Here is a 12,926-nt window from a genome sequence, read left to right as displayed (position 1 = left end):
CCAGACCAGTGACAAAACACACGTATCAGGAGACTCCTTACTCCTGCCATGCTTCTGCGATTTAATTCCTCCTGCCTGAAAATATCCTTAGAATTTTGGACAACCCAACCCAGACTTTATGGTAAATGAACATGCTCATAGGTGTTACATCGCACTTGATATTTATACAGGGCCATAATGATAATATTAATTCAGTGAATACTAACTGAATAATATAGTTTGGAGCACTCATACACTGAAACGTATCCAGGGCAAAACAAATAATCGAAGCCTGTAGAGCGTGCTGCTTATCAGAAATGTAAGTTCTAAAATCTAAAAGGTTTTAACATATATTTCCGTGAACGGAAATGACAATGACGCTTCCTTTCTCGGCTTTTGGGAGGTGTAGCTCCAGACTCTATATAGCATTCGGAGATTGTGGAATAGTTGTCTGGCTACGCGAGACTAGGGCGGAGATGGTAATCATTTTAAAACATGTACAAAATCAGAACTAACTCCCAACTCTGTACTCACTGTGAAGCACACCAAAAAGATTGTCAATAAAATGTTTCAAAAAGTTTCCAAAAAAAACCACAGCAAAAATAGCCAATCTACAAGCTCACAATGCATCACTTCTGTACTTCCAATCCTAGCTTGTAGATGGACTATTTTCAGCACAAGACCACACATTATTCATGACAATATCACCCAGCAATCAGTGTGGAAAAAACATTTATGTCTAAAACGTACTTTTCAGAAAATGAAACAAGGTACATGTGTGGATCTAATGTAGTCTTTTTGATCATCTGCATTAGTTAAATATTTACAAAACCCACACTGTAAGCACTTTTGATCCTACTTTCAATAGTTTTTTTTCTTTTTTTTTTTAATACAGGTCACTCACAACATGAAAAAGGGAAGAAAAACAAATCCTGTGTTTAGCTGGTTTTACATTTTCTAATGAAACTTACAGAAATATTCAAATAAAAACTCAATGTTTCCTTGTACAAAACGTGTCTCAACTCATTCAGTGCCTGTCATTCACTCTATCAGTAAATCAGGATTGTGCCATTCAGTCTGCATGTATCATTATATCTGGCAGTCAGGAGACCTTCTGGAAGGCAAACACCAGGTATATACCTACAGACAGAGAGAGAGAGAGAGAGAGAGCAAATTGCCAGTTATGTGTCAGTAAACAACATAAAACTAGTTTTATATTCAAAGATAATTATGTACAACATAAACAAACTTCAATATGATTACATAATAATTAATAGATTCTCATTAAACCGTTATTTCTAAAGGTAATCTCATAGCTGATAGTCTCGATCTCGAAGAAAAAACAACTCATTAAATGTACATGCCAACACATTTAAAACCACTAACTGACACCAACAAACCTCCTTCTGCTTTTGCAAAAGAAGTTGAAAACAATTGGAAAGGGAGTCAAGTAGGGAGGGTCGGAGGCACTTTGCTGGTGCCTCACTACACCCATTCTAAAATACTGTACACTGTGACCTCTAGTGGCTAATTGCTTTATGACATCATCTGAGCTTTGTAAGACACAGAGATGAACACCACAAATAGAAACAGTACTAGCGCTGCACGATTCTTGCTCAAATGTGAATCTCTATTTTCCTCCACAAGAACTGAGATCACGATTCTCACGATTATTTTTTCCATGAAAATATGTATTAAAAAAAAAAAAAAAAAAAAAGAGTAACTAAAATGAATTGGAATGAATCTAGATCTTAATCTTTTCTACTAGCGTGCAGCTCAGAGGAGCAGACCGAGATTTTATAGTTGACCAAAGAAAAACCTTATTGTTTGTTTATATGAAAATGAATCACTTCCAAGTGTATGTGGTTAGCTATTACCTGCGAGTCAGAATATAATTACCAATAGTAATAATCAAACATAAATCAAGCATTAAATGACTAGTGGCAACACCAATACAACAGAGTAAAACATTCAACTCACTTGTTGCCTCCCACTCGGACTTGCTCAACGTTCCCTGCAGAGAAAGAAAAAAATAACACAATCAGAATTTTAGGATCAATGAAAATGTATCAATTTCATTTCACTTTTCTTTCCCCCCCAACCGAGAGCGAGTAGCCTTGGACACGCCAATATATACATCTAGTAATTTTGGATCGTCGACAAGAAGTTGAAGGAATGAAATTAAGTCTGATAATGATGGAACGTGCATGTTCACATCATGTATACTTTACAGTTAGTTAACATAATGGATGAAATAGTCAATTTTACATGATTGAGGTTGTCCCAAATGACCACCTGTGCTGTATCCATCAGTTATGCAAAATGTTAATGTTATTACAGTATGGTAACATAACTAATATGAACCGTTTACTACACTATAGTGTAAGTTGTACCAATGGGGCCGTTTATCAGCCGGCGGCAGTGGCTCAGGGGTAGAGCGACCGGATGGGAACCGCAAGGTTCCCCCAGAGTTAGTGTCGAAGTGTCCTTGAGCAAGACTCTGAACCCCTAATTGCTCCCGATGTGCAGGTTGGTGCCTTGCATGGTTTCCTCTGGCATTGGTGTGTGAATGTGTGTGTGAATGGGTGAATGTAATGCACAATCTCTGTAAAGCGCCTTGGATAAAGGCGCTCTGTGTGTGTGTGTGTGTGTGTGTGTGTGTGTGCGTACCAGAGGCAGTGACGCTCCAGAGTCCTTGTGTTTGGCAGCGTGGTCGTATTCCCCTGGTGCCTCTGTGGCTGGAGTGCTGCTGCCTTCACATGGATAGGACTAGACAGACAGACGGACACAGACATACACACAGAGACAGACAGACACACAGACAGGGAGAGACAATGGGGTCCCAGGGGATCCCCAGCAAAAGTAGTTAATACAGCATCACAATCATTTTAACCACTTTATCCATATGTTGGCTCTTCAGAAAAAGCAGATCTACAAGCTCACACTAGCACGTCACAGGCCCCATCAATGCCACCTAAAATCACCTCAGATGATCTTGTAGAGCAGTGGTTCTCCACCTTTTCAGGCCACGACCACCTACAATAATCATATTTGAACTGCACTGGGGTAGGAGGAGTGGTGGCATGACATTTAGTTACTCAGTTCCACAGCTAAATATTGAGGATTGGCCAGTAGTCACTTGAGTAGCAGTGTAGCGTGTGTGGACTGTAAATTGTTGCAAAACTTGCAATACTTGGTTACTCTGCATGTGGTTGCTATGGCTACTGTGTGAGTGGTTGCTGGGTGGTTGTCGTGGTTACCTCCAGGCCCATCATCCTTGTCAGCAGGTTTCGGTTCTGTTGGTTCTTGATGTTGTCCTCAAAGAACTCAGAGAATCTGTATTTAAACAGCAGCTTCATCCCATAGCGTTTAGCAATCCTGGAATATACACCACACACACACAGCCCTTGTCAAACAGTGTCTTCTTCAGACTACATTTAGTGTTAAGATAAATACACAAAACAGACAGACAGACAGACAGACAGACAGACAGACAGACAGACAGACAGACAGACAGACAGACAGACAGACAGACAGACAGGCACTTACTCTTCAAGCAGAGGAAAGTAAACCAGGAACTCAGGCACATCGACCACGCCCTCCAGGTTGAAGTTATACTGACATCCAAACAGAGGATACTGACCCTTTTGGTCAAAACGAACACTGTACACCTCGTTACCAAACGACAAGCCATCGGACAACTCCAACCGCTTCCTGAGAGAGAGAGACAGAAAGACAAACAGAGAGAAGGGGAGAGGGAAAGGGATAAGAGAAAGAGGACAGAGGGAAACAAATGGTTTACTTGATTTCATCAGCTAGTGTGATAAAAATCACACCCGTGTGAAGTGATGAGAGAAAGAGGACAGAGGGAAACAAATGGTTTACTTGATTTCATCAGCTAGTGTGATAAAAATCACACCCGTGTGAAGTGAGGGGCACTAATATATGAAAGTCTAACTCATGTTGATTAGGTGATGTAATGGTGATGTAAAACAAACGATGCAAACACAAACATTTAACGCCATTAACAATAAAGAGACAATATGATGTAAATGACACATTATGAGTACATTTTCCCTTCGTTGTCAATGCTTTTACAAAACAAACATTGAACTAAAGACAAACATTAAACCTGTGTATTATAACACACACACACACACACACACACACACACACACACACACACACACACACACACACACACACACACACACACACACACACACACACACACACACACACACACACACACACACACACACACACACACACACACACACACACACACACACAATCTGTATACAAAGGCACGTGCTCAACATAAGGAATTGTAAGACATTTGAAGTCATTTCCAAATAGCTATATAAAAATAGACATATTATTGATATGATATTGTTGGCTAGATATGGACTAGTATTAAAATATCAGAAGTTGTTGATGCGTTACAATTTAGGCATTTAGCAGACGCTCTTAATCCAGAGCGATTTAGTTACCAAGAAACCTTTAATTCACAAACAGGTGAAACCAGACTCACACGGACGGGGGACCAAATTATGATTAATGTCGTCGTCATTATTATTATTATAACTTACACCAGTTCGAAGGAGTCGGTGGTTGTTCCTATGAAGAAGCCTCCAGGTTTCAGGGACTTTATTAGTATTATAACTTACACCAGTTCGAAGGAGTCGGTCGTTGTTCCTATGAAGAAGCCTCCAGGTTTCAGGGACTTTATTAGTATTATAACTTACACCAGTTCGAAGGAGTCGGTTGTTGTTCCTATGAAGAAGCCTCCAGGTTTCAGGGACTCGCAGGCGTTCTTCAGCAGGGTGTCTGCCTGCTGATACGACTCAAACGAGTAGTGACACACGAACTGACAACTGCACACATCGAACAGCAGCTTCTTCTCCTTAAACCGGGCTGACAACACCTCCTGGAGAGACAGACAGACAGACAGATACTTTAACCCATTTTGACCTGAGATCAGATTCTAAAAATGTCTTCTACATCCTGACAGTTTTCTGAAAAAGCTATGTTTCTATGTCAGTCGTTCTTCGATTTTTCAAAAATAGCAGACCTACAAGCTCGTAGCGCGCCACTCGGTGGCGCGCTATGAGCTTGTAGATCTGCTATTTTTCAATAGCTAAAGCATAACATAATGCTAACACCAAAAGGGGTTCCCGCCCAAAATGGGTTAATGTCCAACAGCTCCAGTGCAATACATACATACAGAATAAAAAGAAGCATGATGAACATATAAAGAATACATTTACATCAGTAGAAATAGAATGCAGTAAAAAGATACCTTGGTGCAGTCAGCAGTGATGAAGTCAGCGACGAACATCCGGTCGCCACGGTAACATTTCTTCTGCATGTCCTCGTAACGACTCCGACATTGTTCTACCGACACCCCTGCGATGTCTAAAAATCATATAACATAATACATCAATAGATACACCATACATTGACAGTACTACACAGCTCCTCTCTTGTAGAGAAAGGAACATAGAAAAGGCTACAAGTCATATACAGTAGTTAACGTAGTCGGTCGAAATGTTGCATATATTTGTTGCCTTTAAAATAGAGTTAAGTCTCTGAGCTCTACAAACTGGTGTGCGGATTTAAACCACTTTAACCATGCGTTATACTTTGGCTATTCAGAAAGAGCAGATATACAAGCCATTGTCACTATGAGCTTGTAGATCTGCTATTTTTGAAAATTGTGAATATTTGTGTATAATATTGACAGTAAGTATTGGGTCCTTGGCATGAAACGGTTTGAACACTACATATATAGAAACATATTTTTTCAGGAAAGTTATTATTTTTTAAATTGGTCTCAGGTCTTAATGGGTTTAAGGGAAGATAACAGGGTTTCCAACAGCATAATGGATATTCATTGTTAGCCAATGGAGAAATAATTGACCAAACAACACATTTTCAAACATAATGTATTATACACTTAATATACACTGTACATATCTTACCTGCACAGACTAGATTTGCGATGTTCCCTTTCTTCCATTTGAGCAAATCACCTCCTTTCCCACATCCCAGGTCCAGCACAGAGATGTCTACTCTGTCTGTACTGCTTTCCCTTACTTGGTCCAATATGTTACCTACAATACAACAACAGTACAGTAAGCAAATCTCCTTTCCCACATCCAGACATACCAGTGTTACCTCTACTGTGAGAGAGAGAGATGAAGCAGGGACCCCCCTTTACATGTTGTATACAATTGCATGCAGATTAAATTAATTTTTCATAGATACCGGTAGCTTCATTGACTTGTTTAACAGCAGTGTATGTTGGATTAATGCGTATTCTTACTTTCTTAGACATTTAACCAACCCTTAATAATTAAATAAACTCTGGCTCTGTACTTGGTCTTCTCCCTTCCTAGTAAAACCCCCTGGACAACGATCCACACGTCCCCCAGACTCTTCTCCCTTCCTAGTAAAACACCCTGGACAACGATCCACACGTCACAGACTCTTCTCCCTTCCTAGTAAAACCCCCTGGACAACGATCCACACGTCCCAGACTCTTCTCCCTTCCTAGTAAAACCCCCTGGACAACTATCCACACGTCCCAGACTCTTCTCCCTTCCTAGTAAAACCACCTGGACAACTATCCACACGTCCTAGACTCTTCTCCCTTCCTAGTAAAACCCCCTGGACAACTATCCACACGTCCTAGACTCTTCTCCCTTCCTAGTAAAACCACCTGGACAACTATCCACACGTCCCAGACTCTTCTCCCTTCCTAGTAAAACCACCTGGACAACTATCCACACGTCCCAGACTCTTCTCCCTTCCTAGTAAAACCCCCTGGACAACGATCCACACATCCCAGACTCTTCTCCCTTCCTAGTAAAACCCCCTGGACAACTATCCACACGTCCTAGACCAGGGTTCCCCAATAGGCGGCCCGCGGGCCATTTGCGGCCCGCGGAGCGCCCCCTTGCGGCCCGCGGAAGAATTAAAAAAGAAAAAAGAAAAAGAAAAACATTTTTTTATTTTTTTTGGGGGGGGTCCCAGATATAAATGGCATTAAATGGGGGTCAGTAGCCTATGCATGTCAAACTGGGCATCCTTTTCAAATGGGGTCCTGCCCTGAAAATGAATTTTCAGGGCAAGACCTCGACCTCACGCGTGCGGACTCGGCCCCCAGCCTGGTAACCTAGTCAAAATATGGCCCTCGAGGAAAATTAATTGGGGAACCCTGTCCTAGACTCTTCTCCCTTCCTAGTAAAACCCCCTGGACAACGATCCACACATCCCAGACTCTTCTCCCTTCCTAGTAAAACACCCTGGACAACTATCCACAGGTCCCAGACTCTTCTCCCTTCCTAGTAAAACCCCCTGGACAACTATCCACACGTCCCAGACTCTTCTCCCTTCCTAGTAAAACCCCCTGGACAACTATCCACACGTCCCAGACTCTTCTCCCTTCCTAGTAAAACACCCTGGACAACTATCCACAGGTCCCAGACACTTCTCCCTTCCTAGTAAAACCCCCTGGACAACGATCCACACGTCCCAGACTCTTCTCCCTTCCTAGTAAAACCCCCTGGACAACGATCCACACGTCCCAGACTCTTCTCCCTTCCTAGTAAAACCCCCTGGACAACGATCCACACGTCCCAGACTCTTCTCCCTTCCTAGTAAAACCCCCTGGACAACGATCCACACGTCCCAGACTCTTCTCCCTTCCTAGTAAAACCCCCTGGACAACGATCCACACGTCCCAGACTCTTCTCCCTTCCTAGTAAAACACCCTGGACAACGATCCACACGTCCCAGACTCTTCTCCCTTCCTAGTAAAACCCCCTGGACAGTTCTATCCACACGTCCTAGACTCTTCTCCCTTCCTAGTAAAACACCCTGGACAATAATGCTCCACACGTGCTAGACTCTGGTGTATGTTTGCAAAGTGTACTGTTCTCACCAATCAGGATGCTCTTGAGCCAGTTGTTGAAGTTTCTCATGTGAAAGATTCGACTGTGGCTTCGAACTGCCAACCCTGTCTCCTGTAGGCTGTTATAATGACTGGCGACTTTCTGACTGTGACCTGTATACTGGCAGACGGAAAGACACACAGACAGACAAGTAAATAAATGAGAGAAAAGTACAGTGTGTGTGTGTGATTGAGAGAGAGAGTTAATCATATGGAACACAAAACTGCTGGGCAGCTGGGTAACCAAACGTTACATTTTCTTCTGACTCTGATACACCGTCTCCACACCTTAGCGCAAAACGGTCTTAAGCTGCGCACTTCTTAAGCTGCGCGCAGCTTAAATTCTGAGTTTTTAGACAGCTGGTGGATGGAAAAGAAGCTCCACCTCCGCGGACTTTTTGCGCGGAGGAGAGCGTTTCCGGGAATCTGGCCGTCGCGCAAAAAGTCCGGAGGTGGAGCTTCTTTTCCATCCACAAGCTGTCTAAAAACTCGGAATTTAAGCTGCGCGCAGCCGAGAACGTGCGCAGCTCTTTCGATAGTGTGGCAGCACCTATAGTCCTGGCAAAGAAAACTTACAGGTTTCGTTGTAGGCGACTCCTCCTCATCTTCATTGGTCTTCCTCTTCACTCCTTTCTCCTCCTCTGCTGTGGTCGCTGGAGGTTCCATCATTCTGGGGGTCAGAGCGGAGGTCAAAGGTCATCAGAGCAGAGGTCACAAAGGTCATCATCACTAGGGTTCAGACCATTGTGGTGTGAAGATGGGTTTTTTTTAGCTTTCATGTAAACCCCAATTACCTCTGAGAACATTTGTGCCTGCTATCGAGGTGAAGAAACTTAACTAACTGAATGTATGAAATATTCGCACATTTTTCAGTTTTAGCAACTACAGCAGTGGGTTTTTCAACCTTTTTCATATCAAGGCCCATTATTTATTTGGCATTTGATTCACGGACCAGCATTTAATTTAGCCTCTCGGTCGGCGGTGGCTCAGGGGTAGAGTGCCTGGATGGGAACCGCAAGGTTGCCAGTTCGAACCCGGGCTCCCCCAGAGTTAGTGTCGAAGTGTCCTTGAGCAAGACACTGAACCCTTAATTGCTCCCGATGTGCTAGTTGGTGCCTTGCACGGCTTCCGCTACCGTCGGTGTATGAATGTGTGTGTGAATGGGTGAATGTAATGCACAATCTATGTAAAGCGCCTTGGATAAAGGCGCTATATAAATGCACCACTTACCACTTAAAAAGTGTTAATATTTTGTTATCGTTGGATAGTATTTTGTCCACAATTCCATGCTGTATTGATGTTGGTACCATAGAGGACAGATAAGTTAACAGGCAAACGTTCATCAAAATAACATTCTTCTACATTCTCCAACTGTGTAGACTTTAACAATAATTGAACTATTGAGAGCAAATGGACCCGTTAAGCGTCACTCTCAAGAGTTAAAGATCTATAAGGGTTCATTTGGTTACCAACTCTCCGTCATTTAGCTGGGAAGGAACCCCTTCAAGGACCACTGGTTGAGAACGACTAGAGAGTTATAGAGTTATAGAGAGACTATAGAGTTATCATAGAGTTACCACTTTAGACCTGACCAGTGGTGTGAGTGTACAAATGGAACCTGGTTGAGGTTCGGACTGGCAGTGAGTACTGATTTCTGTCATGGTTAAAATTGAGTTTGAAGTTACAATGGGTTTGTATAGGAAGGGGGCGGGTGGCTAAAAAATAATATTAATATACTGAATCAAGCAACTTAAAAACTGACTGGAGTGTTTACATAAGACTGAGTAGACAATGAAATCACCCAAAGTCTGAAATATGTGAAATATCCCTTTAAGTCCTATATAACACCGTACATGTCAGACATTTGTTAAGCTATTCTGTTTTTTAAATATATTATACATTTGAAAACTTGTGAAATGAAACATTCTGTATAGTAAGTACTTCGAGTACTTAAGAGCTTTTCTGGTTTTATCCTCTTAGCAGTTTTTGTATTGACCTTAGCTCCCTTTGGTCCATTAGCTGAACAAGGCATTAGAGCTATGGACCAACAAGGCATTAGAGCTATGGACCAGAGCTATGCCTGTGCCTTCCTTGGACTGTAGCCATTCTGCAATCTGTTAATAACATTTTCAATCAATTTCTCTGAAATCTGAATGCATTCTCATTCAATGGAGTTCAGTTGAGCTAACAGTTGAGGCTATTAGGCTAACGTGCTAGCTAACGTAACGCAGCGGATTCATTCCAATGGCTTTGTTGTCCCTCGTTGAACTGTTTAGCGGTCATTAAATAAGAGTTAAGGTCTTCTGTAGCCTTCGCGCGACATTCAGTTATTGCTACACCCATTAATGAAGTCGTTGTAAATCAATAAACAGAACGTGAACACTCACATGTACGCGCGGCTTCGTGTTGTTCTGGAAGGAACAACATCCGGGTCAATCTTCTTTGGCGTTAAGGGCAGCGCAGCCTGCCTGCCGTCCTTACTGTGGCATTACTGCCACCTGGTGGCTGGACATAATAAAGTCCTACAGAGTAAGGCCTATTCATTCACCTCACCACCGAAAATCCAAACTATGAATATAAATAGGCCTTTAATAGTCATATTAACCAAAGTACATTGACTTGAGTACTGTACTGACTGTGACTGTTTGTACTTCAAGGTCAAGGTTGTACTTTTATTGTTGCATCCTTAGAGTATATACTCTAAGGTTGCATCCTATGCAAAACATACAATTTACAATTTACAATTTAGGCATTTAGCAGACGCTCTTAATCCAGAGCGACTTACATTAAGCAAGAACAAAAAGCATGGGAATACATCACATATGTAAAATGCATTTATCGCGAAACATGCGTAAGCTAAGAACGTGACTAGAACATATCTATATAATGACACTTACACACTATACATATAAACTATAACTAGAACATATCTATATAATGACACTATACATATAAACTATACATATATGCTATACTATGCTGTACATATATACTATGAAGTGCTATGACTACATACAATGCACTTATTGTGCTGTCTACATGACATGCTATAAGTCTGTTTCAAATGCTATATAAGTCTAAGAAGTGCTGTCTAAAAAAAACGTATTTTTGTTTGGCTTCCTTCAGAAAATGCAGCAGGATGTAGATAGGCTAATAATAACAACAAAAATGTGATCAAATCAAGAGTGCAAAGAGCAAACAAAGAATAATAAGAATACATTTGTGTGCATATAATCTTGGCATATTGTATGTAGCCTACTTAGGTTAAAAAAAATCACACCCGTGTGAAGTGAGGGGCGCTATATATACATATTTTATGACGTAAAAAGCAAAGCAAAGTTCTTTGTTTACCCAGGGTGAATGGACTAAGCTCGAGATGCTTGTTTACAGCCAGACCCTGCTTGATTGATTGATTGATTGATTGAAGAATTTATTAACAGTTTGCAGAATTACAGTACATTTCAAGCACAAACTCAATACAAAGGCTGTTAACTGTGAGTGGACGACCCAATTAAGCATTACACTTGTTTCCAATAGGGTCCACCATGTTCAAATCATCAAAACATTTAGAGACGTACAAATAGACACTTCTATAGACAGAACAGGAATTCATCATAAAGGAGGTAAAAAGGGAAAAGAAACATATACAGTGAGGGGAAAAAAAGGGGTGGGCGGTGGGGGGGATTCACGTTCAGCTCCGTTAATTTGTTTGTTTTCCTTGGAGGAGCTGCGTTGGGTCCCCAAGTCGGCTCCGTGGCCGTACCTTGAGTTGGCTGTGTGGCCGTGACCGTCTCTTGTGTTGTCCTTGTGTTCGTGTTTGAGGGATTCCGATTTTACAGGGGCCAGTTTCGAATTGCAGCCGTCCGTAGGTGCCCTTTGAGAGCGGTTTTGAAAGAGTCAAGGGATTCGCATGTCTTAATGACAGTTGGTAGGGCGTTCCACATTTTGGTGGCATAGGAGCGAAAATAATTTAGTCCCTTGTTTGTGCCGAATCTGGGTTGTACATGGTTCGTTGCACTCCCTCTGGTGTTGTGTGTGTGGACTTCATTAACATGAAGGAAGTATCTAGACAGGTACATGGGTATCTTGGTGGTGTATCGAATCTTGTGGACCAGACCCATTGCAAGATGCTGTACTCTGTCGTCGACCCTAAGCCATTCCAGCCTGTCGAAGTGGGCAGGGGTGAGGTGGGTTCGGGGGGCTAGGTCAAGTAGGAGCCTGACCAGTTTGTTTTGGGAAGTCTGGAGGTGCTGTGGTACCAGGAGGTGCATGCATAGTCAAAGAAACCCTGTACAAGGGCTCCTGTTAAGGTCTTCAAGGTGTTTTTGTTGACCAGTGAGGAGATCCTGTAAAGGAATCTTGTTCTATGGTTGACCTTTTTGATTACGTTGGTGGCCATTTTATCACCGGAAAGATTAGCCTCCAGGATGGAACCTAGGTAGGTAATTTCATCTTTACGTGTGATAACATTGTCACCCACTTTAACCAAGAAGCCATTTGCCTTGCTGAGATTACTATTAGAGCCAAAGAGAATGGATTCAGTTTTTCCCAGGTGTAAAGATAGTTTGTTATCAGCGAGCCAGGTGCAGATTCCACCGAGTTCAGAGCTGAGGGCATTTTCAACCTGCAGTTTGTCCCTGTCCGAGACCAGCAGTGCTGAGTCATCTGCGAACAGGAACAAGTTGCAGTCACAAGCTGAAGTCATGTCGTTTACATATATTAGGAACAGTAGAGGCCCTAGTATGCTTCCTTGTGGAACGCCACAGCTCACTGGGAGGGGGGGGGGGACAGTGTTCCGTTCACTTCCACCATCTGTTCTCTCCCCTCCAGGTAGGATTGCATCCAGCTCACTGATGTGCTATCGAAACCAATTGCTTTTAGCTTGTTAACCAGTATGGAGTGGTTCACGGTGTCAAAAACCTTTTTGGAGGTACAGCATGACCATGCCTCAGTATTTGCCAGCGCCCACCTCTTGTTTGATGTGGTCGCT

General features: G+C 42.3%; 1 protein-coding gene across 1 annotated transcript; it reads right to left on the bottom strand.

Moving 5' to 3' along the window:
- Window positions 1-694: 694 nt before the first annotated feature.
- rnmt (RNA (guanine-7-) methyltransferase) lies at window positions 695-10,416 on the bottom strand. The gene is made up of 11 exons (XM_079523379.1): window positions 10,324-10,416; window positions 8,513-8,606; window positions 7,928-8,057; window positions 5,964-6,095; window positions 5,282-5,397; window positions 4,728-4,909; window positions 3,529-3,693; window positions 3,240-3,357; window positions 2,650-2,748; window positions 1,960-1,993; window positions 695-1,119 (listed from the first exon to the last, which is right to left on the bottom strand). The coding sequence occupies exons 2-11, from the start codon at window positions 8,603-8,605 to the stop codon at window positions 1,082-1,084; spliced, it is 1,107 nt and encodes a 368-aa protein (XP_079379505.1). The 5' UTR covers window position 8,606; window positions 10,324-10,416; the 3' UTR covers window positions 695-1,081.
- Window positions 10,417-12,926: the final 2,510 nt, after the last annotated feature.

Source organism: Electrona antarctica (assembly GCF_951216825.1).
Source record: "Electrona antarctica genome assembly, chromosome: 15".
Lineage (NCBI taxonomy): Eukaryota > Metazoa > Chordata > Actinopteri > Myctophiformes > Myctophidae > Electrona > Electrona antarctica.
Note: the sequence above shows the minus strand (reverse complement) of the source record. Positions and strands in the feature narration are given on the sequence as shown.